General features: G+C 46.2%; 1 protein-coding gene across 2 annotated transcripts; it reads left to right on the forward strand.

The window, feature by feature from the left end:
• The first annotated feature begins 8553 nt into the window (after positions 1-8553).
• LOC120662145 lies at positions 8554-25222 on the forward strand. 2 transcript variants are annotated; one of them, XM_039941259.1, is made up of 28 exons: positions 8554-8856; positions 8951-9101; positions 9221-9348; positions 10410-10526; positions 10608-10739; positions 11231-11408; positions 11817-11988; positions 12268-12389; positions 12486-12577; positions 13343-13382; positions 14886-14946; positions 20222-20370; positions 20500-20570; positions 20648-20818; positions 20910-20978; positions 21409-21510; positions 21593-21682; positions 22289-22364; positions 22443-22542; positions 22646-22721; positions 22892-23071; positions 23450-23572; positions 23646-23729; positions 23832-24016; positions 24094-24232; positions 24318-24377; positions 24639-24743; positions 24847-25222. In XM_039941259.1, exons 1-28 carry the CDS (start codon positions 8683-8685, stop codon positions 24958-24960), a joined length of 3261 nt encoding a protein of 1086 aa, XP_039797193.1. In that variant the 5' UTR covers positions 8554-8682; the 3' UTR covers positions 24961-25222. The 2 variants fall into 2 exon arrangements, with proteins under 2 accessions (XP_039797193.1, XP_039797195.1); XM_039941261.1 differs by having other exon boundaries at positions 8573-8856; positions 13349-13382.
• Positions 25223-26964: the final 1742 nt, after the last annotated feature.

A 26964-nucleotide genomic window follows, 5' to 3' on the forward strand; every position in this document is an offset into this window, starting at 1 on the left:
TGTTGCTTTTGTTCTTGTAGTCCGGTTACGGGCGAAGCCGGTAAGCTGTGCCATTGGGTGGCTCCAGAATCTTGTGGGTAGATAGATAGGTTGTTGATAGTTACCTCCTCCGCTCTAAATTATTAGTCTTCCTTTTAAAGAAAAACTAAAACAATTAGTATACATCTAGGTATATATTATTTATAGTAAAATTATATTATATGTATATATATATATTATATCTAGATGTATATATATTATATTTGGATGTATAGTAAAATCTATAGAGATATATGTTATGAATAGTAAAATTTATATATTTAGAAAATTAAAATGGTTAATAATAATTTGGGAAGGACGGAGGGAGTAGGAGGTTTTCTGTTGGCTCAGCCTGTTGTATCATCTGGTTGCGTGTAGAGAGCTCTAGGTGCCACACTGCCATGACGTTTTGCGGCGGCTGGTGCTACTCCAAAATGTTATCTTGGATTCACTGCGCTCTGCTTTATCTTCTGTTTGGCGTTGGCAGTAGGAACGCGCGGTGTGGTTTGTGTTCTAGTTGGTTGCGCTCACCAAGGAATTCAGGCCGATGAGAGGTCACCCTCTCGCCCCCGAATGTTTTCGCTCTCGACGCAGTGTGGCCACTGGCCAGCAGGACCGGCCGTCAGCCCGTCACTCGTCCCAGCAATGCCTGGAGTTGGGATTTTTTTTTCTTTCATTTCTTTCGGTGGTGGAGTGTCGCCGGTATGTCTGGCTGTATACTATCCTCTTCTTTAGGGTTGGGTATAATCCGTTTTCGGACGCGTCTACGGGCCTCATCTACGTACAACGGGCCGTGCGGAGAAAGAAGCGCGCACAATTGCCCGCGGCCTACCTGGGCCTAGGTTCCACTTGGGCCCAGTGCCTGCTGGTGGGTGGGCTCATGCGCCCCGGCCCACATATGCCCGCGGCCTATCTGGCTCGGATGGTCGGCTGGCCCGAAGGCCCAAACACCGCACTGCCCTGCCGCTCTTGGACACGGTCACACGGATGTTGCTTCAACTGGAGGACCAAAACAGCATGTACCTGCATGGATTGCGCCACCAGAGAGCATCACGAAGATAAACGTTGATGCCGCAATCTCCAAAAATACTGGAAGAGCAGTTGCAGCAGCGATAGCGAGAGATGAAACAGGCATTTTCCAGGGAGCGTCAGTACTCAGTAGTCAGTACTGAGTGTCGAGGGTGTGACAGACCCGATGGAGGCCATAGGATGCAGAGAGGGTCTTGCTCTTGCAAGCGATCTTGCGGTCAGAAAGATTCGTCTCGCCACTGACAACATCAGCGTGGTTAGGAATATCAAGGGTGTGAGCAAGGGAGTATATGCACACATTGTCGAGGAGATCAGGGCCAGAGCAGGAGGTTTCGTGTGTGCAGAATTTGTTCATGAAGGTCGAGCGTCTAATGTAGATGCTCATAACTTAGCTACAAGCTTGGTTTATCGTGAGTTAGGTAAAATGGTATGGTTGCTGTCACCGCCTGAAGACGTTTGTATCGCAGTTCCTCGAGTCATCAATCAATAGAGTGATGATTTTTCTCAAAAAGAAAACACGGATGTTGCTTCACGTGGACAACTGCGGCGAGGCAGAACAGACAAGCGGAAGATGTCAACGGCGGCAAGCCGACAACAGGCAAAGCAATGTGGTGTGCCGTGAGTTCAAGAAAAAAAAAAGTTGTGTGCCGTGTGCGGTGTGCCTGCCTGCCCATAATCCTTCCTCGCTTTAGAACGAACTGAGGTCGACGTCGCCCGAGGTAGTGCTGGGAATATGGGCCGTGCCCAACTGGGCCAGCCCGAGCACGGCCCGAAAACAGGCGCCCAAAACACGGCCCAGCACGAAATCATAAGGGCCGGGCTAGCACGGCCCGAAGAAAGGGCTGGGCCGTGCCTTGAATCTCGGCCTGTCGTGCCCCCGACACAGCCCGCACGCGCAGGCCGTGCTTGGGCCGGCCCGGCACGAAATGGCCCGTCAAAGAGCCCCCGCGGCCGCATTGAAGATCCTGTGGCCGACGCCGACTCGTCAAACCTAGCCGCCGCATTCATTCCCCATCGCGAGACTCGCCCAGTCGCTCCGTCTTGCTCGGGAGCCGAACCCTAGCCGCCACTCGCCAACCTTGTCGATCTCCTGTCTATCTGTCCATCGATCTCCCCCAATCCCAGCCTCTGACTTTGCCGGTGGCCCGTGGAGTCGCGCCGTCGCCCGCGCGGAGATCGGCGCTGTCGAGCACGGGGGATAGCTGCGTTGGGTGGACTTGAGGAGAGTGGGCGACAACCCGACCGGCCCGACGAATGGCTGCGCTCCGGCGATGCGAGAGCCCGGCCGTGCCGGCCCCCGGCGACGCGTGCAACCACAGGCCATTGCTAGCGGCCGACACAGGCGGCCAGATCGGGACCAGGGCCCGTCCGGCCGTCCGTCCACGCGGGACGCGGCCACGGATCAGTAAGGGCCTTTCGATTTCCACCCTCTTTTTCCCTCCATTGATGCTTTGATTAAATGCAATGCAACTATCCGTTGATCCGTCAAAAGTCCTCCGTCTTGCTCCTGCAGTGCTCATCCTCTTGCTAGTTAGTTCTATAAAACCCCTCTCGGCCCTCGCCTCTTGCTCAGACCTGAGATGAGCCGAGTGCTTGAGATCCTGTGAGTGAATAGATGGGGAAGAAAAGGCCAGCTACGAGGAGACCTCCAGAGCTGGCGTCCAATCCTAGGGCTAGGGCTAGTGCAGCCAATCCTACTAGCGTTGATGCACGCATTGATCCTCGCCAACTCTCCCCAAGCAATGAACCAGTACCACCGTCAACCGGTGAACATGATGTGTTAGAAGATGACCCACCTGCTGGCAATGTGGGTGATGGTGTGGCTTCTGGTGACAATGAACCAGTACCACCGTCAACCGGTGGTTCGAGGGCGCCGTGCTGGAATCATATGACAAAGAAGGAAGTCATTGAGGATGGTGTAGTACATTATTTTGCTGTTTGTCACTATTGCAAACGTGAGTTGACTGCAGGTTCTGGTTCTGGTACGGGACATTTGAATCGGCACTACAAAGCTTGTTTGGCAAGGCTAGGACAGACTCGAGGAGGATGTATGCAAACCCAACTCAATTTTGATGCTGATGGTACAGTAAGTACATGGGTTTACAACCCACAGGTAGCGCGTGATGAAATAGCCAACTTTATTGTGTCTGAAGATTTACCGATTATGCTGGGTGAGAGTCAAAATTTTAAAAACTTGATCCAACGTGCTTTCTGCCCACAGTATCAGCCTGTCACTAGAAAAACTACAAAATCTGATCTGTTTTCACTGTACAAAAAGAAACTTGCTGCTCTTAAAGAAGATTTTAAAAAGGTTCAGTTCTCATTTGCTTTAACATCGGACATTTGGACTTCATCGCACCAAAAAACTTGTTATGTTTCTGTTGTTGCTCACTACTTGGATGATTCCTATGTTTTAAACAAACGAGTCATAGGTTTTAGAAGCATGGATGAATCACATACTGGAGATGCAATTGCCAACCAAATTCTTGAGGTGGTTCGTGATTTTCAGATAGCTAGCAAGATTCTCTCCATAACTCTTGATAATGCTTCCGCTAATACTACTGCAATTGAAATTCTGACCCCTCAGCTGCAGTCATACATAAAAGGTTATATTATCCACCATAGGTGTGTGTGCCACATCATAAATCTGGTTGTGCAAGATGGTATAACAGTTGCAAATAAGTTCCTGAATAATATCCGTGCTGCTATTCATTTCATGACGTGCACACCTCAAATGATTGCGAAGTTTGCTGAGTATTGCAGGGCTCATGATAAGAGACCAAGAAAATTTGGGCTTGATATGAAGGTCAGATGGAATTCAACCTACCATATGCTTAAGAGTTTAGAAGGTTATGAAGAACTAATTACTGTCTTTGTGAATGCTAATGCTAAAGATCTTGGTTTAGTTCTAACAGATGCGGATTGGAAAATTACATGTCAATTTAGAGAGTTTCTAATGCCTTTTTATGCAGCTACAAATGTGCTATCAGGTGTATACTATCCTACAACTTGCTTAGTGATTGATTATATTTGGTTAATTGCTGAATCGTTTTCTAAGTTCAGGTCTGATAGCCTTCTAAGAACTGTTGTTGATCCAATGGAGGTAAAATTTCTGAAGTACTTTGAACAAATATCCCATGTATACTGTTTTGCAACTATTTTTGATCCACGCAAAAAACTGGATGGTTTACAAACTGCATTGGAGGGAATAGGTGATGCATTAGACATGGATTTTTCAGATGCTTTTAACCATGTAAAAGAAGAACTGTTCAATGTGTTTGGCTATTATTACGAAAAATATGGTGACAGCGAGATAGACTCACATGTTCTTGAGCCTGATGCAGATATCACAGACACGTCTCTTACAGCTCACTTATGGAAGAGAGCGAAGGGGAAAGAGCCAGCTAATTCATCTTCAAGTCAAAGGTGGAATCCTAATGCTGAATTGAATCACTATCTGTCCACTAACTTTGCAGGCAGTGATCGCTCACTAAGGGGTGAGAAGGTGAAGCTGCTTGAGTGGTGGAGGGACCACCAGTCAAGTTTTCCTGTCTTAGCTCGTTTTGCTAGAGATATTCTTGTTATTCTTGTCTCAACTGTTTCCTCTGAAGCAACCTTTAGCACTGTTGGAAGAATAATTGAAGAACGGAGGTCTTCTCTTGCACCCGAGACGGTGGAGGCAATCACTTGCCTTAAAGATTGGAAAAGAGCCGAAGAGCGGAAGCAGCATCAACTTGAGGATCTTGAGATTGAATTTGCTGCTGCAGATGTGGACATTGATTAGGCAGTAGTATTTAATTTCTTTTATTTTAGTAAGCTGTGGACATTTGGACTTTATTTTGCCAGTCTGTACTCTTTTCCTTACAGAGGGGGCCCTGTAATGGGGTGTAAGGTTTTTAATGAGGCAGACCGAGGAATATATTTTAGTTTCCCTCAAAACCGTGTCTTTGTTTTACTGTATTGTGGATTGTTGTGGCTGTTGACTTAATGATTGATGAACTATTGCTGATATTTAAGTATGTTTCATATTCAAATACTTGCTGTTGTGGCTGTTTCTTATCGTTGATATCTGAGTATCTTCATATGTCTTATTGTTGATTTTTGTAATATGTGGGCCGTGCTTGGGCCGGCACGGCCCGAAGAAGGCACGACGTGCTTTAGGGCCGGGCTGGGCCTCTATTTTTACTCTTTGGGCTGGCACGGCACGGCCCGAAATTTTTTTGGGCCGTCTAGGCCCGACCCCTTTTGGCCCGAAGCACGATGGGCTTGGGCCGTGCCGGCCCGACCCGACCCAATTCCCAGCACTAGCCCGAGGCGTGCGCGCGTGCGCGGAGCGATTCCCTGGCCAACTGCAACAGGAAAATAAGTTAAACATTGATTCCCATCCATTCACGAAATAATGCAATTCTTTTTTCGAAAAATTAAACAGTTTAAATTTTAACTTAAATACACGAAGAAATAATAATAATTATAACATAAAATAAATACCATTAGATTAGTTGTAGTATAGTTTTATAATAAATTTATTGATATAAAAAATTAATAATTATATTGTTTTATAGATGGAGCGAGTAAAAACAAGCGGAGGCTTGTTCGACAGATTTGTCAAGTAACTAGCCAGCAGTGTTTTTCTCTCACACCAAATCATCACCGTCACCAGTCACCTGTAAGTCAGTAGTACTTTTTTCTCATAACAAATCAGCACCAGCCACTAGCCACAGCTAGGGGTGGAATCGAGCCGAGCCTCGACTTTTTTCGAGCTTTCTTCGAAATCAATATATTCGTATTTATTATAGTCTCCCGCGTTGTTTGACATGCAACTTCAAATCGAGCATAACGAGCCGAGCCTGCCAAAATTGACTTTTGTTCCAAATCAACTAATTTTTATTTTTAAAAAAACGAACATAATCGGAGCAGTTTTGAAACGAGCCATCGAGCCAGCTTAACGAGCATTTTTTTCCAGCCCGCCCACAGCCAACCGAACAAACGTTGCAGTTGATTGATGCGCGCAGTGTGGGGACCGGTGCTCCTCTGGCGGCAACCTCTGAAGTTTTTGGTAAGTGAGTGTGCCGAGTGCCGACGCCCAGCTGAGCTGAGGACTGAGGTGAGATGAGATAGGCCTCTGCCAGCGTGCGTCAACGACTCAACAGGCTACCAGGGGCGGGCGTAGAGGTCCAACGGGCACGCCAAACACGTGCTGCTTTCCCGCTGGCTTATTACCTTGATGAGTCGGTCACGTACGGCCAGCGACTCGGTCGCAAAAGGAAACACTTGCCTCGTGATGACACTCGTGGGCACGATTTTCACAAGGTAAAGATAAAAAGATAAAAATTCCCTCCCTTTAAGTATTCCTGATGGTCATGATGAAGCATGTACTTGTACTGCAAACAGAGTGCACCTAAATGCGTACACATGATACTTCCATAGTACAACATATATTTTCACAAGATAAAGATGTTATCTCTTCACCCTCTTATTGCGCCAGGTTCAAATACGATGATACAAATAGAAAATGAATTGCATTCTTGAGCCACGCTGTGTTCGCTTGGCTGTGGCTGGTGGCTGGTGCTGATTTGTTATGAAAGAACAGTACTGCTGATTGATTGGTAGCTGGTGGCTGGTGCTGATTTAGTATGAAAGAACAGTATTACTGGCTGGTTGGCTGACAAGCCAAACGAACAGAGCGGATGACACAACGTGCACTCATAAGATAAATGGTCCGCTCTCTCTCCTCTTGTATTCCTATGATTTTTTTACCTCGTCCAATGCTCTCTATCTTTTCATAAAGAGCATCCAGCACTCCCTCCAGGTAAAAATGAATTTCATCACTAGATATTAACAAATATGAGCTCAAGATGCAGAGCGAAATGGAAGAAAAACAAACTCACTATTTAGACCTAGTTACTTTCTTGTGTTTATAGGTCTAGTCATAAGAAAAACATGAAAATATGCAACCGAGCATGTCTATGTTTCGACAAAGGTCGATAAGCATAACATCCTTTTCCACCAATGCCTACATTCATACCACCCTAAGAACGGTAGGCATACCATGAAACAAAACTATGAACGGAAGATGGGATTCGAGGCGACACAAGGTGTCTATTTTGAACAATTGTGATAAAAAATGCATTTACTTATATGCATGGAACAAATCTTACATACAAATAATACTTCCATATAATATTTTTTCTTTGTAGCTATTGTATACGTGAAATGTGAATCAATATACAATTGAGATATGTTAGCGTTTCATATTTGTGAAGCGCTTTTGAATTGGAACATTCACAGTCACGGTAACACTTCCACCAAATAAGGCTCTTTTTTTTTAAAAAAAATAAGCCAGGCAAGAGAGCTGCCGATTATATTAAAAAGTAGGAACAACGTCCAGACTGGGCGCAACGACAACGGCCAGACGGATTGGGACATCAATACAGCCACACAACTCCACTCGAACTCTACAATGGCTTATTGTAAAAGGAAACTACAAGCCAAAGCGAAATGTGATGACATAAGGTGTCCATATTCATTGCATATATCTTTTTTTGAAGGATTCATTGCATATATCAATACCTTTACTTGTCACCAAATACCCATAACCGTAGTAGGAAAGTATATTTACGTATGCGTATTGCGTGCACGGAATTTCAAAGAACAAAAATATTGGATCTATGCCTACAAGTTTAGCCTATCTAGCCAAAAAGTTTACTTTTACGCTTTGCACAAACAAAAACAGAACATGGTATGTGTGTGAAATAAATTCATACGCATATTGCATTGGCTCTAGACATGGTTTCTTCCTAAATCGACTTCGCCAACTATAGCATGGTAAAAGACATGGAAAATTGATGAATAGGAGCCATATTGGATTTTAAATGGGATGATAACAAACTTCCAATGGTGGATGATAAAGCATTTCCGCCACGTAATGCTCTATGGATAAAAAATCACCTAATAAGATGACGAAGGTAATAAAATCCACCTAACAAGATGATGAAGTCAATAAAATCCCTTGGTTTCAAATTATTAGTCGTTTTAAGTTTTTTCTAGATTTATAAATTTTACTATACATCTAAATATGAATATATATGAAGACACATAGTGAAAATAATATAATCGAGAAAGCCAAACATCTGATAATTTGAGACGGCAGGAGTTGTGACAAAGAAAGAAGAAAGATGAAGATGCGGTCAGAAGCATCCCATGTCCTGATCTCCCAGCGGAAATCACCGAGGTCGACACGCCGCCGCGGCGAAAGCGGCACCGAACCCCGTCGTTTTCTCCGGATCCCAACCGCGCACGCCACTTCTGGTGGGGTGGCTCACAAGTCGAAGTCGGCAGCGGCCAGAAAGGCTGCGCCGCTTCCAAAAAACAGGAGGGGGCCCGCCGCTACTTGTCCGGTTCCCCGAGACGAACTCGGCCGAACCGCCCCTGATTGACGGACCGGGCCGGACCGGCCGGCAGGCTATATATATAAGCGGCGCCTCCCCCCCGCCCCCACCACCTACCGAGACCGCGCGTTCCGTAAACGGAATACTAGCAAGGAAAGGACCCCCCCTGCCCGGCATCTCGATCCGGAACCGGGAGCCCCGTCCCCCCTCCTTCCTCCGCGGGCGGGCGGGTCGGCCGGCGGGAGCGATGGTCGAGACCAGGCGAAGCTCCGCGGCGAAGCGGCGGCCCCCGTCCGAGGAGGCCTCGACGCCGCCCGCGTCCCCGTCGGCGGCCGCGAGTGCGGCGCCCGTGGAGCCCGCTCCGTCGTCCCCCACGCCGCCACCGCCGCAGAATCGATCGGGGAAGCGCGCCAAAGTCACGGTACGGCCAACGGCGCTGCACGTGTGTTGTGTGTGCGCGGATTCTAGGGGGGGATTGATCTGACGCCGTGGCTGCGTTGCGGTGATGGTGATAGGTCGCGAGGCCGGAGGAGCCGGGGACGGTCGGCGTCAAGGCGGCGGAGCCGGCGGCGGTCGATGTGCTGGACAGCTCCCTGGATAACCTGCAGGGCGTGGCGCGATCGACCGTGGACGTGGCGTCCTCGTCCGCCGTGTCCAACTCCGGAGGTCCGATATCTGTTTGGTTGGTTGGTTGCGTGGTTGGATTGTCGACTGCGTGTTGGACCTTGGTTTGGGTTTATTGTCGCTGGATATTTTCTTGATTCGGTTCTTTCTTGTTTTCTTAGGGAGGAGGAAGACGAATAGGCCAACAAGGTCCTTCCCTGCAGACGAGGGGACGCTCTGGAAGACACGGCCTATTTCAGCCAGTGGGCGCTCGGAGGCTTGGGGTAGATTGATTTCCCAGTCTGCTGAGGTTGGTTGTTGAACTACTGAATCAATAGAACTGATAGTCCCCGCAGACTTCAATTTTCAGATAGATATTTTAATGGACTCTTACCAACAGGCAATGCAAACGATACAATTTTACTTTACAATCAGTCCTGAATGTCCAATTTATTGGGTGGCTAGCTGAACTGTTGTTGCCAAATCATCACATACTGTCACAATAACTAGTGAGAACTTTAGAGAATAATAGTAATTAAGTTAAACCATTTGAATGATTGAGCAAATTATCTGATTTTTTTAATGGATGAGCAAAATATCTGAGTTTTCTTGCAATGTATCATCTAATGAATAGGCTGCTAGAGCTAGTCTGAATTGTGTGCTGTATTTCATCATCCATGAGTTCAGGTGGCAACAACAACCATTATCTGCTGCATTATCCCATTAAAGTAATGCTCCTGTGCTCTTTTCAAACTAGAGAACATGGTGTAGTTTATCCCATTAAAGTAATGCTCTTATGCCCTTTTCAAGTGTGCACTATCTCTCTCCTCAATCCTGATGTTGTGCTGCCAACACGTATCATGTCTTTTCATATGTCTCTATCAAGAACCTTGAATGTGTGCTCTAAATTTGTGTTGTAAGCTGGTAATTTATAATAAATCATCATTCCAGTATTGGTTGTGTGGTTTGTTTCAACTTTAGCTATCAGCTCCTTGTTGCCTGCATTGCTAATTTACCCTACTAGGCCACCCGTTCATGTCGACATAAGATTTTCACCTGGTAATTTAGATAAGGTGTAAAGAATGCACCTTCATTTTTAATGGCATAGTCCCACATTTATCTGATATCACTTATTGAAGTTGATAGGCATAAGTTGTCAAATGGGATGGGTGGGGGAGAAAAGATGCCTAGCCCTGAGGGCTAGGTGGTGCATGTTCACATTACGAATGTCATAGTGGTTGATGATGGTGTGCAGAGGCCATCTAACTTCCCCTTAAGAGGCAGTTCCATTAGTCTACCGTGTTAGTGTGCGCAGTGGACTAGTGGAGTTATAATGCTTTTTGTATTAATTCTATGCCATTTCTTCTCCAGTATCCCTCTGTTCCCATTTATCCTACCTATTTCACTATTGGCCATGGCGGGAAGAATGACCTGAAGCTCACCGAGTCATCTCCGGGGTCACCTGTTTGCAGACTGAAGCATGTTAAGGTACTGTTGTTTTCATTGCTTTACACACACTCTACTTTTCTTGCCTGTATTCTGACTCTCAATAATGTCCTCTTGTACCAGAGGGGTGCTGCCCTTGAGATTTACGTATCTAAAGTTGTCCATGTCAACGGGAAGGCCTTGGACAAGACTGCTAAGGTCACCTTAATTGGTGGCGATGAGGTCGTTTTTAGTTCTCTTGGGAGGCATGCCTATGTATCCTTTCCTACCACCAATTACTTTCTTTAATTCTTCTCTATGCTCTATTGCTCTTATTGGGAGGCATGCTTATGCATCCTTTCCTACCACCAATTACTTTCTTTAATTCTTCTCTATGCTCTATTGCTCTTATTGGAAGCCTTCTACTGTTATGGTTGATGGTTTAAATCAGTGGCGGAGCCACATGTCGGCCAAAGTGGGCGGTGGCCCCCCCTTGGTCCAAGCAAATTTTCAATGATGTACTACTTAGCATACTAACAAGAGCTAATACATGCATATGCTATTGTATGACTAGGCAACAAGCTAATAAGCTAATAACTATACTAAGCATTAGGTTGTGTGTTTCACTAGCAAGCTAATATCTATATTTGTTCTTGTATGACTTATTGCTAACAAACTGTAAACTTGGCCCCCCCTTTTATGTGATGCTGACTCCGCCACTGGTTTAAATGCACCTGTTTGGATGAAATTCCTTAAAGTGCTGGCAGATATTTGAGCAACTTCCAGAGGAAAAATCAAGCACATCATCATTGTGTTCAACATCTGTCACTCAACAAGAACAATATCCACTTGTGAAAGGTACACGGGATCATCTGTCATCTAAAGCAGCCAAAATATCAACACCATTTAACTTTGGGATTGGCCGACCTCCGTTGGTTCCTCATGGTGAGCATATATTATAACCACTTTATTTCCCATGATCCCCTGCTAACTTGTGATATTTGGAGTTAGCATGTGCCATTCAAGATAATTTCATTTTTTTTCCCTGTCTCATTCTTAAAGTTTGTGATATTTTTGTATTGCACTACACTAAAAGAGAAGAGATAGTTTTAAGTAAAATTCTGCTGTTCCCTTTGAATATAAGGAGATAGTCAGCAACTTAAACTTTGTGATATTTTTTAATTGCACTGCACTTGAAAAAAGCCTGTACCCAATGTTGAAAACTCCAATACAAGGTTGGGATAAGGGAAGGGGATTTCTGGGCAGTCTTAGCCTTGCTTATTTTGCAACAATACACTGCACTAAAAGAGAATTATAATTTTGAGGTGAAGTCTACTGTTTGCTTTTGAACAGATAAGGAGATAGTCATTAGTTTATGTAAGACTATGGAGGAACAGAGCTACTGCAATTCCGAAGAAAATGTGCCATTTGGTCGACATCAACTTTTAAAGGACGATCTGAAGAAGGCAACTATAAGTGCAAGTGATATATCAGAGTCATTTGATAATTTTCCATATTATCTTAGGTATACACTCACATTACAACAGCTCTTTTGTGTTATTCAGAACATTATATATCTTCGTGTCGCAGTTTCATTTAGTAAAATTCCTGAAATGTTTGAAGTAATGATATGTCCCTAATTTAACTTTGTAATGTCTGAATCTGTGATAACACATGTTTGTTTTTCTAATGCATCAGAGCTACTGAATAGGGTATATGTTTTCCTCGAAGTTAATGGGTGTGTTGATTGATTAATCTCTTTGTATTTATGAAGTATTTTTTTAATAGCTCCTCGTCCTTGCAGTGAGACTACCAAAAATGTTCTCCTGGCATCAGCATATGTAAACCTATGCTGTAAGGAATCGACCAAATTTACAAAGGGTATATCTTCTCTTTGTAAAAGGGTACTATTATCTGGTCCAGCAGGTATCACTATTGCTTTATATGATCACCAATCTTTTCAATTAGCAACTTTTGGTGCTAGATTTATTTAAAAATATAAATTAACTTGCCTGCTTATAGGGTCCGAGATATACCAAGAATTATTGGTAAAGGCGCTCACCAAATCCTTTGATGCTAAGCTGCTCATCGTAGATTATTCATTACTGTCTGGTGTAAGCCTCTTAACCATACTACTTGCATAGTAGTGATACTATTATACAATATTTACAAATTACATCACAGCTAAGGGCATGCTAGGTTATATTTTTCCTACCCTTGGAGCCTTTGTAGTGGTTGAGGAAATCCTTGCTAGTGAAGAACCATTTACTCTCAACAAATGCATGAAACCTTTTGACTTTATTCCATTTCTTACCCGTTAACCTTACCAGACAAAGTGACACAGAATAGCCAAACATGCTCCAATTTCTCCTTATACTAGCCTTTGACATTTTTTTTTCTTTTATAATCTGGTATTATTTATTAGGATCATCATACGTTTTGCTTCCCCTTAGAAGCTTGGCTTTTCAGACAATCTGTATCACGTAACTGCAGTAAAATTTTGCAGTATTTCTTCTATTTACAAGTGAATAAAACAAATCTGGAGCGTTATCTTTTCACAAAATAATTTCATATCTTGATGCCTGCCTAATGTATGTTTCAATGTAAATTGGGATTTTTTGTATCTGGCGGAAAAGTTCTTCTAGTGCAAATTTATGCAAAAAGGTTGGGAGGAGGAGGAAAATTGTGCACTGCAGTTTGACAAAATCCAATAGTCTTCCTTGACAAAATTTAATAACATTATTGGCCAAGAAAGAATGAACTGAAAAATTAGTCAGAAACAGAAAAGGGGAATAAATATCACATTCTATCTCTTTTTTTTATTTGGTATAGCGTCAGTTCAAAAATAATTTGGTGGCTTGATAATATATTTGTTTCAGGGACAGCCTTCAAAATCAAAGGATGAGTCATACAAAAAAGGTAAGATCATCCTCGTCCCATTAAACATTGCCTAATTTGTGCCACTGTTTTATGTTATAGCTGTAGACTGTCAAACTGAGTATACTAGCCTTCATCTATGTCGGTACCTCTAGACTAGGATACCCCCTCTTGCTGTGTCAAGACTCGCGTTGTTATCCGTAACTACGCCCTAAGGGGTTGAGCAGCCGGACCCCTGGGGTCCGGCTCCATCTCACCAGACCAACGGTCCCGGACCCGCTTCCTGCTCGGGGATGGGTCCGGTGTCACCACGTGTCCTAGAGGTGTTGCTGTGTCTAGTCGAGAGCCTCGTAGTTATCCTTGACTACGCGCTGACGGCCTGAGCAGCCAGGCCCTCGCGGTCCGAGGCCCTTCTCACCCGGTCAGCGGCCCCAGGACCCGTCCCTTGCTAGGGAAGGGTCCGGTGACACTTGTGTTCCGGAGAAGGGAATGCTCAGCCAAAACAGCCGGGGGCCCCGGACCCCCCACGGGGTCCCGGACCCCCATATACTATCCGGACCCCTCAGCGGGGAGGGAACAGACACCCCGCCTGGGGGGTCCGGAGCCTCCACGTATTCGCAGGCACACACGCGGCTGTGAGGCTTCCTCGGGAAGACTCGCCCACCTACCGCATTCAATGCGGGAGGCGTTAAGTACGCTCTGCCACAGCAGAGCCCGAGGTGACTTTTGCCAGACTGTACTGTTGATCGCGCGTTACCAAGGCGCACAGCGCAGCTGCTGGCGCCACCCACGCCACGCGCGTCAGTCTACAACGCCAGTTAGACACGACAGCTCGGCGACGGAGTATCATAACGCCTACGCAGTAGACCCAACAGTCTACGCCGCAATCTACACCGCCTCAACGGGCACCTCGCCGATGGGACAGGTGAAGACCCCCCTCGGTCAGAGAGTCTACAGTGCGATGAAGCGTATCCGGGGAGAGATTCTCAACCACTGTAGCACCATTAATGTCTTTTTCGTATTATACTATACATCCTTGTTGGGCCCACCTATCGGGGACCAACGCCTGTGTACGCGTTTTCCTTGCGCTATAAAAGGGAGACGCCCGTTAGAGAAGAACTCAAGTCTAAGAAAAGACTTGGAGACAGAGGATAGACTCATCCACAAACACAAGAGCTATACAACTCTCAGTGGACGTAGGGTATTACGCTCCGGCGGCCCGAACCACTCTAAAATCCTCGAGTGTTCTTGTGTGCTTGCTTCATGAGTATATCTGAGGTATCGCTTGCACTTCCCCGAGTAACCACCCTTAGAGATTAGGCGGGTGCACTACGCCACCCGGCTGTGGCCCTCCTCCTAGAGCCACGACAATCTACAACAACAACAACAACATAGCCTTACTAGCCTTCATCTACATTGTAGAAAATTGATAGGAGCTTGCAGTGTTTTCCCATAATGTTGTATGGCAATAACAAAACCTTCTGTGATCTATATAGATCGTTGTTCATTCCAGGCTTTAGTAATTCTTCTCATGGTTTGTTTCAGGTGATAGGGTGAGATACATTGGCCCTCTTCGATCGTCAAGGATTTTACTTGAGGGACCGAGGTATGTTTGTAAGTTCAGTTGTTATGGCTGGTTCACTTTGCTTCAAGTTCTCCTGCTTCACTTGCATGAGTGCTTGAAGAAGTTTTTAGAAGTACTCCCTCCGTCCCAAAATAAAAGTCATTCTAGAAATTCTAGGACAGATTAAGGGCCTGTTTGGATGGGCAAAAGTTGAGTGCTAAACTTTAGCATCTATTAGCACTCATACTCTTGCTAACGTTTTTGAGTCTCGGCTAAAGTTTAGCCCACCCCATTAGCACTCCTGTTTGGATGGACTATGCTATACTTCAGCACTTTTGGGCATTAGCACTTGGATCCAAACACCCCCTAACAAGAAGGTAAAATGACAATGTTTGCCCCTATTTATTACCCATATTTGGCAGTAATTGATTCTTACATGCACATACACTTTCGAAATGGGGTAGAATGACTTGTTTTCTGGCCTTCTGGGATAAATTTTGAATCCTAGAATGACTTGTTTTTGGGATGGAGGGAGTAGCTATTTACTTTCTGTGTTACACCAGTAGTGAGAGTATGATGCTCTGTGTACAGACCCACTAGAGCGATGCAGCTGTTATGTAGAAAGCTGCCATGTCTATTGAGATAAAATACACCTTTCTTTCTTTTGTTATCGATATATAAAAATTTTTGTTACACTCCCTCTGGTTGTCCCTGACGCTTTGGAAATGGCGCGGACTGCAATGAGTTTGATGACCAGCTTCTACTAGAATATTGTTGGTGTATATGTGAGCCCATGTATAGAGGCCCATCTAGAGGCTCATGTATAGGAACTATATTCCCACCCTTCTAGGGTTTGGAGGAATAGACACAATTATTCTCTCCAACATGGTATCATTAGTTTAGGGTTTCCTCTTCTCTCTCCCTCCCATCTCAGCCGCCAGCAGCCGCCGCCGCCGCCGGCCCATGGCCGGCCGGCCGCCGCCGCTGCCAGACTCCTCCTCCCTTCCCCTCTCCTCCTTCCCTCCCCTCTCTTCCTCTGCTCCGTGCGCTGCCTGGGCCGCCGCCCCTTCCTCTGCTTCTGCTGCCGCCGCCGCCGCCTGGGGCCGTCGGGGGCCCCTGCCCGCCGCCGCCGTGTCCTCTTCGGGCGGGCGCTCCCCAGCCGCCGCCGATCTGCAGCAGGATCCCCTGCAGGGGGCGCCGCCCCTGCCCGTGCAGGGTCCCCTGCAGGGGCCGCCTCCTCCGCCCGTGCAGGGCCTCCTGCGGGGGGCGCCGCCCCTGCCCGTGCAGGGTCCCTTGCAGGGGGCGCCGCCTCCGCCCGTGCAGGACCTCCTACAGGGTGCTCCGCCTGCGCAGGGGCCCGTGCCGGTCCAGCCCGCACTGGTGCAGCCAAGTGCCGCCGCCGCCGCCCACCGCGCCGCCGTCGCTGCCGGCAAGCAGCCTGCCGCCGATGCCGCCCTTCCTGCGATCCTCCCCGCTCCCGCGTGGTCCGGGCTCGTGATGGCGCCCGCGGATGTGCCGCTTGCCGCCGCCGCTCTCCGAGGGCAGCAGGCCGACGCCGCTCTCGCAGTGGCCCTCCTCGCCGCCAAGTCAGAGGCTTCGGCGGCCCAGGAGCGGGTTCGCGTGGCTGCCCTCGCTTGGGAGCGCGACTGCCAGCTAAGGAGGCACCGGCACCAAGGATGCGGAGGTGGCGGCGTTCAAGGAAGAGATGAAGGCCACCTTCCAGATGAGCGACCTGGGGCCTCTCTCCTTCTACCTGGGGATCGAGGTGCACCAGGACGACTCCGGGATCACACTTCGACAGACCGCCTACGCCAAGCGTGTCGTCGAGCTCGCTGGACTCACCGACTGCAACCCAGCTCTCACTCCGATGGAGGAGAGGCTGAAGCTGAGCCGTGACAGCACGGCGGAGGAGGTGGACGCTACTCAGTATCGGCGCTTTGTGGGGAGCCTTTGCTACCTCGCCCACACATGGCCGGACTCGGCGTTCTCCGTCGGCTACGTCAGTCGGTTCATGCAGCGACCGACGACAGAGCACCAGCAGGCCGTGAAGAGGATCATCCGCTACGTTGTGGGGACTCTCGGCCACGGTCTCCACTACCCGAGGTGCCCTGGGGCGGCACACTTCGTCGGGTACAGCGACAGCGACCAAACCGGCGACATCGACACCAGCAAGAGCACGAGCGGGATCCTTTTCTTCCTCGGCGAGTGCCTCGTTAGCTGGCAGTCGGTCAAGCAGCAGGTGGTGGCCTTGTCCAGCTGCGAGGCCGAGTACATAGCGGCCTCCACTGCTTCGACTCAGGCGCTCTGGCTTGCTCGACTACTTGGTGATCTCCTTGGCAGAGACACTGAAGCGGTGGAGCTTAGAGTGGACAGCAAGTCCGCTCTGGCCCTAGCGAAGAACCCCGTTTTCCACGAACGGAGCAAGCACATCCGGGTGAGGTATCACTTCATCCGATGCTGCTTGGAGGAAGGAAACATCAAGGCGGGCTACATCAACACCAAGGATCAGCTTGCGGATCTGCTCACCAAGCCCCTTGGGAGGATCAAGTTCTTTGAGCTTTGCTTCAGGACCGGGATGGTCCAATCTTCCCACAAGACGACGTACAAGACTTAGGGGGAGAATGATGGATAAGTCTTTGCTGTTGGTCTTTGTGGTCCCTTGTACCCCTGCAGCATCTCTTGTATCTCTGCAGCATTTTGTAGTCCTTAGCATCTTGGACTGCAGGACATCAGTTAGCATCTAGGTAGGACAGCATCCTCCCTTTCAGTTTGCTAGGACAGTAGGACAGCAGGAGCATCTTGGACTAGACAGCTAACTTGTGCCCTGGCTGGTTGTATAAATATGTAGCCACCCCTCCCGTTGGATGGCATGGCTTTGAGTTTGTGAATATGAGAAAACTAGAAAATTGCCCCAAGTTCAATGTCATCCTCTCAGCTCAATGAGAGTTAGAATTGAGCTGCTAACAATTCCACCCGCCAGTCGTCCATCGGGATCCCCGACATATCCATCCCATGGTGACTCGGCGGATGGCGTCTCAGGCCGCGACACTCTCCGCCACCGAGGGGGAGCCGCGGATCTCTCCAGTACCCTCCTCTGTCTGCGACGCCTTGGCGGATCCTCACTGGCGTCGCGCGATGGAAGAGGAGTACGCGGCTCTTCTTGCTAACCAGACGTGGGACCTCGTGCCGCGTCCGTCTGGTTGCAATGTGGTCACAGACAAGTGGATCCCGACGCATAAGTGTCGGGCTGACGGCACACTGGAGCGCTATAAGGCTCGCTGGGTTCTCCGGGGTTTCATCCAGTGGTCTGGTGTGGATTATGATGAGACCTTCAGTCCAGTGGTGAAGCCTGCTACTGTGCGCACGGTCCTCTCGCTTGCGCTCTCTCGCTCTTGGCCTGTGCACCAGCTGGATGTGAAGAATGCGTTTCTTCATGGCACTCTACCAGAGACAGTCTACTGCTCTCAGCCAGCGGGATTTGTGGACTCCAGTCGTCCGGACATGGTCTGCCGACTCAACAAGTCTCTCTATGGTCCGAAGCAGGCTACTCGGGCTTGGTATTCTCGGTTCGCCACGTTCTTGCTGATATTGGGGTTCACCGAGGCCAAGTCTGACACGTCTCTCTTCATCTACCGCCGTGGGGATGAGACTGTCTATTTGCTGCTCTATGTCGATGACATTGTGCTCACAGCCTCCAGTCAGCAGTTGCTTCAGCGCGTCATCTCCTCTCTACAGCAAGAGTTTGCTATGAAGGATCTTGGTCAGCTTCACCACTTCTTGAGCGTCACTGTTGAGCCTCGCTCGTTTGGCCTCCTCCTTCACCAGCGAAAGTATGCCCTTGATATTCTGGAGCGGGCTTGGATGACTGATTGCAAGCCCTGCTCCACTCCTGTCGACACTCGGGCGAAGATGTCTGCTGATCTGGGTGATCCTGTGGCTGATCCTACTGCCTACCGGAGTCTGGCCGGTGCCTTGCAGTACCTCACCTTCACCAGGCCGGATCTCACCTACGCTGTTCAGCAGGTCTATCTCCATATGCATGATCCCCGGGAGTCACACCTTGCTGCGCTGAAGCGTCTCCTCCGCTACGTCCGTGGCACTGTGGACCTCGGCCTGGTCCTTCACCGCTCGTCCTTTGCTGAGCTGGTTGTCTACACCGACGCTGACTGGACTGGCTGTCCGGACACTCGCCGCTCCACTTCCGGCTACGCCGTCTTCTTGAGCGGCAACCTGGTCTCCTGGTCGTCCAAGCGGCAGCCGGTTGTCTTCCGCTCCAGTGCCGAGGCGGAGTACCGGGCTGTCGCTAATGGCGTGGCGGAGGCGTCCTGGCTACGACAGCTCTTGGCGGAGCTCCACAGTCCGCTCGCCAAGAGCACGCTCGTCTACTGCGACAACATTAGCGCCATGTATCTCTCCACCAACCCCGTTCAGCATCAGCGGACGAAGCATGTGGAGATGGACTTGCACTTCGTGCGCGACAGGGTCGCCATCGGCGATGTTCGGGTACTCCATGTCCCGACCACCTCCCAGTTTGCCGACATCTTCACCAAGGGACTACCCTCCTCGACCTTCTCAGAGTTTCGTTCCAGCCTCAACGTAGCCGGTGGCTAGTTGTGGCTGCGGGGGGTATTTGCCCTGCGTGTACTTTCTCGTTGTCCAGTCTTGAACACCGCTGCGCTGGTTGTTCAGACTGCGGGGGTGTTGGCTTTCTTGTTGTCCAGTCTTGAACACTGCTGCGCCGGTAGTTCAGACTGCGGGGGGAGGGGGGTGTTGATGTATATGTGAGCCCATGTATAGGAACTATATTCCCACCCTTCTAGGGTTTGGAGGAATAGACACAATTATTCTCTCCAACAAATATATTTATAAAAACTTTTAGTTTCCTGAGATTATTGAAGTATTCTATAAGACAATTCACGCATAATTTTCATATCCCCAAACTAATATTTTAAAAGGTATCGTTTCATGATTGTGGCCAGGCATTGGCCTTTGTGGCTGGCAGGATTAATAGATAAGATTCAAGCTCAAGTAGGCTGCACCATTTGTACAGTACAAAATGGTTAATTTTCACTGTAATTGTCTTCGACTCTATGTCCTGCAAATGAGACATACGCTGAATTTATTTTATCTAATGTGTAGTTGTATAGTCTTCCTGATTGAACAATGACCCTGTGCCCATATAGTCTAAAAAGTGGTGACCTATGACTGAGCTTCAGTTAATTTTATTTCTAGATATTTTATCACCGCTCTTTGTTTTTGGATAACCTCTGGAGTGTTGCCATTTTCTCATTCAATGTCGACATTTATCAATCTGCAGAGCCCCTGATTATGGTTCACAGGGTGAAGTTAGACTTCCTTTTGAGGAAAATGGTTCCTCTAAAGTTGGAGTCAGATTTGATAAACAGATCCTCGGGGGCATTGATCTTGGTGGCAACTGTGAGCTTGACCATGGTTTATTCTGTTCAGGTGTGCCTTTCTTGTTTTCTTATTTTTTTAAACTTCTATCACTAGATTAGACTTAGGTGCTCAATTTTGTCATTTATATCTATCTTTCAAATTTTTAACTCACGTCTTATATTCACTTTTATCTTCCAGTTGATTCTCTATGCCTTGATGGTCCAGGATGGGAAGATAGAGCCAAACATCCCTTTGATGTTGTGTTTGAGGTGATACGGGCTTCCTGCATTTGATTGTATCATTATATATTGATCTTTTATTAATACTCATTGGTTTCTCTTCACAGTTTGCCTCTGAAGAAAGTCAACATGGGCCTCTAATCCTATTTCTTAAGGATGTTGAGAAAATGTGTGGAAATAATTACACATACCATGGTCTAAAGAATAAACTTGAAAGTTTTCCAGCTGGAATTTTTATTATTGGGTCCCAGACTCAGATGGATGCTCGGAAAGATAAGGTACTGCTTCTGAAGAGAATTCACACTCAACTATGTTCTAATCATTCACCTCTTCTTGTATATAGCTAAAGTTCAATTGTCTTATCTGCAGTCAAACAGTGGGTCTCCTTGGCTCAAATTTCCTTATAGCCAGGCAGCAATACTTAACCTTGCATTCCAGGTGTGTTCAACAGTTGATTTTACTTGCATCGCAAATTGAAGTTTACTTTCTATCATGTTCTGCTTCTGTCATGCATTCGTATTCAAATACCAAGACATTTGTGTGCTTGGCTCCCTGCTTGCTTGTCAACTATATCCGCGCACCATCAGGTTCCTGCATGACACATTGCTGCACTAGGACTTAGGAGATAGGATGATGTGGGATAGAGGGTCAATGTTCCTACTTATTGCAATCTAGTGTTGTAGAACATCATCAAAGATAGGATGATGTAGGATAGACATTTTTCCGACCTATTGCAATCTATTGTTTGCTCTTTGCCATCTTCCATCATTTGATTGACCTATCTCGCTACTAAATTTCAGGTTTCGATTGCACTGTGCCCTTACACTTCTTATTTTGTCTTCTACAATCTGGTGTATTGTAAATGCAGGATAGCTTTGGTCAGGTGAATGAAAAAAATAAAGAAGCACTGAAGATGTCAAAGCATTTAGCTAAGCTTTTCCCAAATAAAGTGACAATAGAAACACCACAGGTCTGGCATTTATGTTAATTCCGGAGTGATTTATATGTCAAGGAATTTTCTTCTGCAAGTTAACTCTGAAAATTTGCTATAGGACGAATCAGAACTCTCCAGGTGGAAACAGCTGTTGGGTCGTGATGTTGAAATTCTTAAGGCAAAGGCTAATGTTTTGAAAATCCAGTCTGTAAGTATCTGTGTATCTCCTTACTTGACTATCTTTCTGATTTCAGTATTCAGTACTGCACTGTTAGCTTAATTGTTCTTTTTCTTTGACCTGTTTGATTTCAAAAACAAGTTCACTAGTGCTACTATGCTCATTTCGAAGTCAAGTAATTGCTTGTTTGTATTATGAATAGCACTTGTATTCAATATGAGGGCTGTAGGCCCGAATATATACATGTACATGCATTATGAAATATGCACAAAACCCCTTATACAATGGGGAAACTACAAAGGGTACATATACATCTAACAGTTTGCACATACCTTTGCTTTGAGTATCATGCCTATTGCATGTCTTTAGGTATAATGGGTACATGACAGATCTGTTATTCTGTCAGACAAATTGTATCGTTTGTGATTTCTGTATGGGCTTATTACAGATTTCCGAGAACTATTCATACCTTCAGTGATTTTTATTGGTCTATCGGTAATTGTTTGTGTACGTTATTCTACGTGACTACATTGTGGGATAATCACATACTGTAGGACTTTTTACTTCACTCTGCTGCCTTTTCTGTTTGTGTTATAATCTTGAGACTTTGCTAACAATAGCTGCTGCTGGATGCAGTTCCTAACTCGCCATGGTATGGAATGTACTGGTGTAGAATCAGTTTGTGTGAAAGATCGTATTCTTACAAGCGAATGTGAGTAGAATTCCTTTTAGTGCTGATTTGGTATAATTTAGTCCTGTAGCATCATTAACCTTCTAATTGTGTTTTCAGGTGTTGATAAAATAGTAGGTTATGCTTTGAGTCATCAACTTAAGGATCGCACTATTCAAACTCCTGGAAAGGACGTGAGAGTTGTTCTTTCTGGTGAAAGGTATTGTATCTAAGCTTGTCAGTTTGCATTATCGGCTTTTTACCTGAAAGCTTGTTCCCAGTTTTATCTGTTCACTGTGTTGCTGAGCCTTGCTAAATTGCAGCCTTAAGCATGGAGTTGATTTGTTGGAGTGTATCCAAAGTGGTCCTAAGAAGAAGAGCAAAAAGAAATTACTCAAGGTGAACTTTTTTCTTGAATTATGATCGTCTCATCTTACGACTGCACACTATAATAGTTTGCTTGTTTATGTACAATATATACTGCAACATGGAGCGGGAAACAAAGAAAAAAATGTTATTTTATTATCTGCTATGACCATGACTAAAAAATACATTGGTGCCACTGTTAGGATGTTGCCACGGAGAATGAATTTGAAAAACGGCTTCTTACTGATGTGATCCCACCAGATGAGATTGGTGTTACCTTTGAGGATATTGGAGCACTAGAAAATGTCAAGGAAACTTTGAAGGAGTTAGTTATGCTTCCTTTGCAAAGACCTGAGTTGTTCTCCAAAGGACAACTTATGAAGGTATATACCATTCTCCAAACTTAAGCTTTGTGAAAATATTATTGGATGTGCAGTCCTTCTGGAATCCCAGAATGTATGTATGTTTATTTGTCGAGATTGGTTTGTACTACGTTTTGATCATTCTGTTTCCTTGAGTGCACTGTTTTTCATTCGACTTTGTCAGTCACCTCCTGTTGGGATTATTTTGGGGTATTTATGGGCTTTTTGTTTCCTTGCAAAATGATTTTTCGTAAACTGAAACAATGGACTTGCTAACTATACTTAGGATACTGAATGCTACTTACTGGTATTTTTTTATTGTTAGATTTCATCTAGTGTTTTTTTTGGCCCCAACTTACTCCTTGTGCAACCATAGTTCTGACTATCTATGTGCACCAGCCATGTAAAGGGATATTGCTTTTTGGTCCACCCGGCACAGGAAAGACCATGCTTGCTAAAGCTGTTGCAACAGAGGCTGGTGCTAATTTTATCAACATATCAATGTCAAGCATTGCTTCAAAGGTACTCCTGCAATATCATATCATTGAGTTTGTTCTTATTATTTCGCTTGATTTTAACCCTTTAATTGTAACAGTGGTTTGGAGAGGGAGAAAAATATGTGAAAGCTGTGTTTTCGCTTGCAAGCAAAATTTCTCCTAGCGTTATTTTTGTGGATGAGGTTAGCCAGCGAATTTCTTAGTTGTCACAGATGATGTGCCTATGACTTGGCATTGTTTTGGTTTACTCAATAACTTGTTTCCTTGCCGCTTTTGTATATTAGGTTGATGGCATGCTGGGAAGACGTGAGAACCCAGGGGAACATGAAGCCATGCGTAAGATGAAAAATGAGTTTATGGTGAACTGGGATGGTCTGAAAACAAAAGACAAAGAGCGTGTATTAGTACTTGCTGCTACTAATAGGCCATTTGATCTTGACGAGGCTGTTGTCAGGAGGCTCCCCAGGAGGTAATTTGCATTGCATGTTTGTGGTCTATACTTCGATGAATGGTGCCATGTCAATAAATAACTCGCGTACAACATAGGTTGATGGTGAACTTGCCGGATGCACCCAACAGAAGAAAAATTCTTGGTGTAATACTAGCCAAAGAAGATTTGGCTGCTGATGTAGATCTAGATGCACTAGCTAACCTGACCGATGGGTATTCAGGCAGTGATCTGAAGGTATTTTATTTAGATTATTTGTTTCCTGTTCTATTTCCTTAGTATTTTCACTTTCTTTGTGTTGATGGCCACAACTATTTTGCAGAACCTGTGCATTACTGCTGCACATGGCCCCATAAGGGAAATTCTTGAAAGAGAGAAAAAGGTCAGTTTATATTCTTGCAACACTTATCTAATAGTTTGTTAGTTTCTCACTGTCTGCAACATAGTTGTTTCCAATAGCTGTGCTTAATATACTGATCTATATATGGTCAATGTTTGCAATGCTGAAATTTTCTATGCGAATAGCATTGACATGATATACATTATTGTATGGATCTTCAGTTTGATCTGCTGCCCATTTGGTTGTTACTGCAATAGTTGAAACTTAGGCAAACTTAACTGATTATTATTTTGTGCAACGCAGGAGAGAGCCTTAGCAGAAGCAGAAAATAGGCCAGCGCCACCTCAGTGTTCTAGCAATGATGTCCGTCCCCTAAAGTATAGTGATTTCAAACGTGCACATGAGCAGGTAAATGTTGTGGACATTTCCATTCCTGCTATTCTCACATATAATTTTTGTTGTTACTGTGTACAATCGAAATCTGTTGCTAACGTGTCTTGCTGTCTGTTAGGTTTGTGCGAGTATATCATCGGACTCGAATAATATGAACGAGCTCATCCAATGGAACGACCTCTACGGAGAAGGCGGATCGAGGCAGAAGACATCGCTGAGCTACTTCATGTAGCTTAAGGATTGAGATGATTTGTACATACAGCAGAAAGCAGCCGAGAAGATAGAGGCAAGAAATAGCCTTTTTGTATAGGCGGTTTCCAGATAATTGCTGGAAACCTTTATTGATGTTGGGGTTGGTTGCAATTTAGGACGATGGCAAATAGTGCCGGTTACTTGGTGGTATATCGTCGCTCTCCCGTCGAGCCTGGATGTCTGTCGCCTGAGATTGTTATCGGTTAATTTATTTTGATGGCAAATGCAAGTCGTTTCATCATGTTGGTTGTCGTGCTGCTCTGCAGTGCTAGGTGTGCGAATTAGTGTTCGTAACGCCCACCATCTATAATTTTGACAATCTAGTACGTTCTCACAGATGTCAAAGCGTTGCCTACTTGCCTTGCTGCGATCTGCGTTTTTGCCGGTGTTAACAGGGAAAGATTGGGAGAATTATCTATTTGTTTCTGCTTTGGATCACGATTGTCCTGAAAACAAAATGGCGTTGGACAGCAGATCGCCTGGACACGAAACCGTTGCAAAAATTTGGATGGAAAGAAAGATTTTCAACCGGAAATTGTAAACCCCGGGCAATAAAACCCCACGGAGATGGCAAAAAGCCAGATGCCGAAATTCATCATGAACCATCATGTTCCCTCAACTATAAAACATTCAATTTAGTCACTATCGCGCATGGCTCAATTTCGTCCCTGAAACTATGAAAACGTCCGGTCATCGAACTATCCAAATCAGTTGAATTTCGTCAATTATATGATGTGGCATGTCAAGTTTGCTCCGCTCGCTTGTCACATAGTACCTAGTCAGCTAAGGTGTGAAATATCCACTTTACCCTCCATAGAGCAGCTCACCCATGCAACTTTGGGTCCATCCGAATATTTACATACACACCACTACGTATTTTCAAATACACCCCTAATTAGAATCGCGATCCATATACTCCCTCCGTCTTGAAATTTAAGACATTCTAACATTTTTGGAGAGTCAAAATTTTTCAAATTTGATCAAATTTATACAATAAAGTAACAACATTTATGATATCAAATATGTACCATTAGATTCTCCATTAAATATTGTTTTATAATAATATATCTGTTTGGTGCCATAAATTTTTATGATTCTCTCTAAAAAATTAGTCAAATTTAAAAACTTTGACTCTTCAAAAATATTGGAATGCTTTATATTTCAGGACAGAGGGTGTATTTGCAAATACACTCCGGTGTTTATCAAAGAAACCCCTGCTCGCATCCCACATTACAAATAGGCTGCTGGGTTGCATCAGCTCCTGCTCTGGCCCGTTCGCCGGCGGTTGCTGGTGCCACCGGCCACCCAGGCGGAAGCGCAACACCCCATCCCTCCCATCCCCTACCTTCAGCTCTACACTCCCCAAATTCGCGCAGGAAGGAGCCATGGACGTGGACAAGGCGCACACGATTCGACGAGACTCAACCGGGCCGCCATCAGCCGTGCGTTTGAAGCGCGCGAGATCGGCGACCATAGCGGGATTGGCGGCGGCTCGGCGTCGGAGGAGACGACAGCGAGCTCAGGCGCCTCGCTGAAGACGGCAAGTCAATGCGCTTTCCTATTGCACAGGTTCTCATCAGTTGTGCTAGTCTGCTACTCAACTTTCTCATCGACGAGCAGTCGGGGCTCCTGATTTTCTTATTCGAATTCGCGGCGACTCGCTCTCTGACAGTCTGACATGTACAACCTCTACACGGCCGCCTCAAGTATACAACGGGCCAAAATCCACGAACCACGTGGCGGGACGCTTGGCTTCACATGCTTCGGTACATGAGGCCGTACACGAGCACTAGCCCCATGACGAGCGAGAGCTCAGTACCAGGCTCCACCACCAGGGAGAGCACGTCTTCTCCAAGCGCCACCCCGCTCGCCGTCACCTTCCTCTTCACCTCCGCGACGACGAGCCCGGCCGCCTCGTCCACCGTGGCTCCACCGGAACGGGCTGACCGGGCGTGTCACCGTGCCCTCGGCTCTCGCCTCTGGG

Source organism: Panicum virgatum, chromosome 2N (genome assembly GCF_016808335.1).
Source record: "Panicum virgatum strain AP13 chromosome 2N, P.virgatum_v5, whole genome shotgun sequence".
Classification (NCBI taxonomy): domain Eukaryota; kingdom Viridiplantae; phylum Streptophyta; class Magnoliopsida; order Poales; family Poaceae; genus Panicum; species Panicum virgatum.

What these genes read in the sequence shown, in the direction of transcription:
- LOC120662145 (XM_039941259.1), top strand. Translation starts at nt 8,683, where the DNA reads ATGGTCGAGACCAGGCGAAGCTCCGCGGCGAAGCGGCGGCCCCCGTCC. An exon ending in GGAAGCGCGCCAAAGTCACG is followed by an intron (nt 8,857 to 8,950) that starts GTACGGCCAACG and finishes TGATGGTGATAG; the next exon opens with GTCGCGAGGCCGGAGGAGCC. An exon ending in ATTTTACTTGAGGGACCGAG is followed by an intron (nt 14,947 to 20,221) that starts GTATGTTTGTAA and finishes ATCAATCTGCAG; the next exon opens with AGCCCCTGATTATGGTTCAC.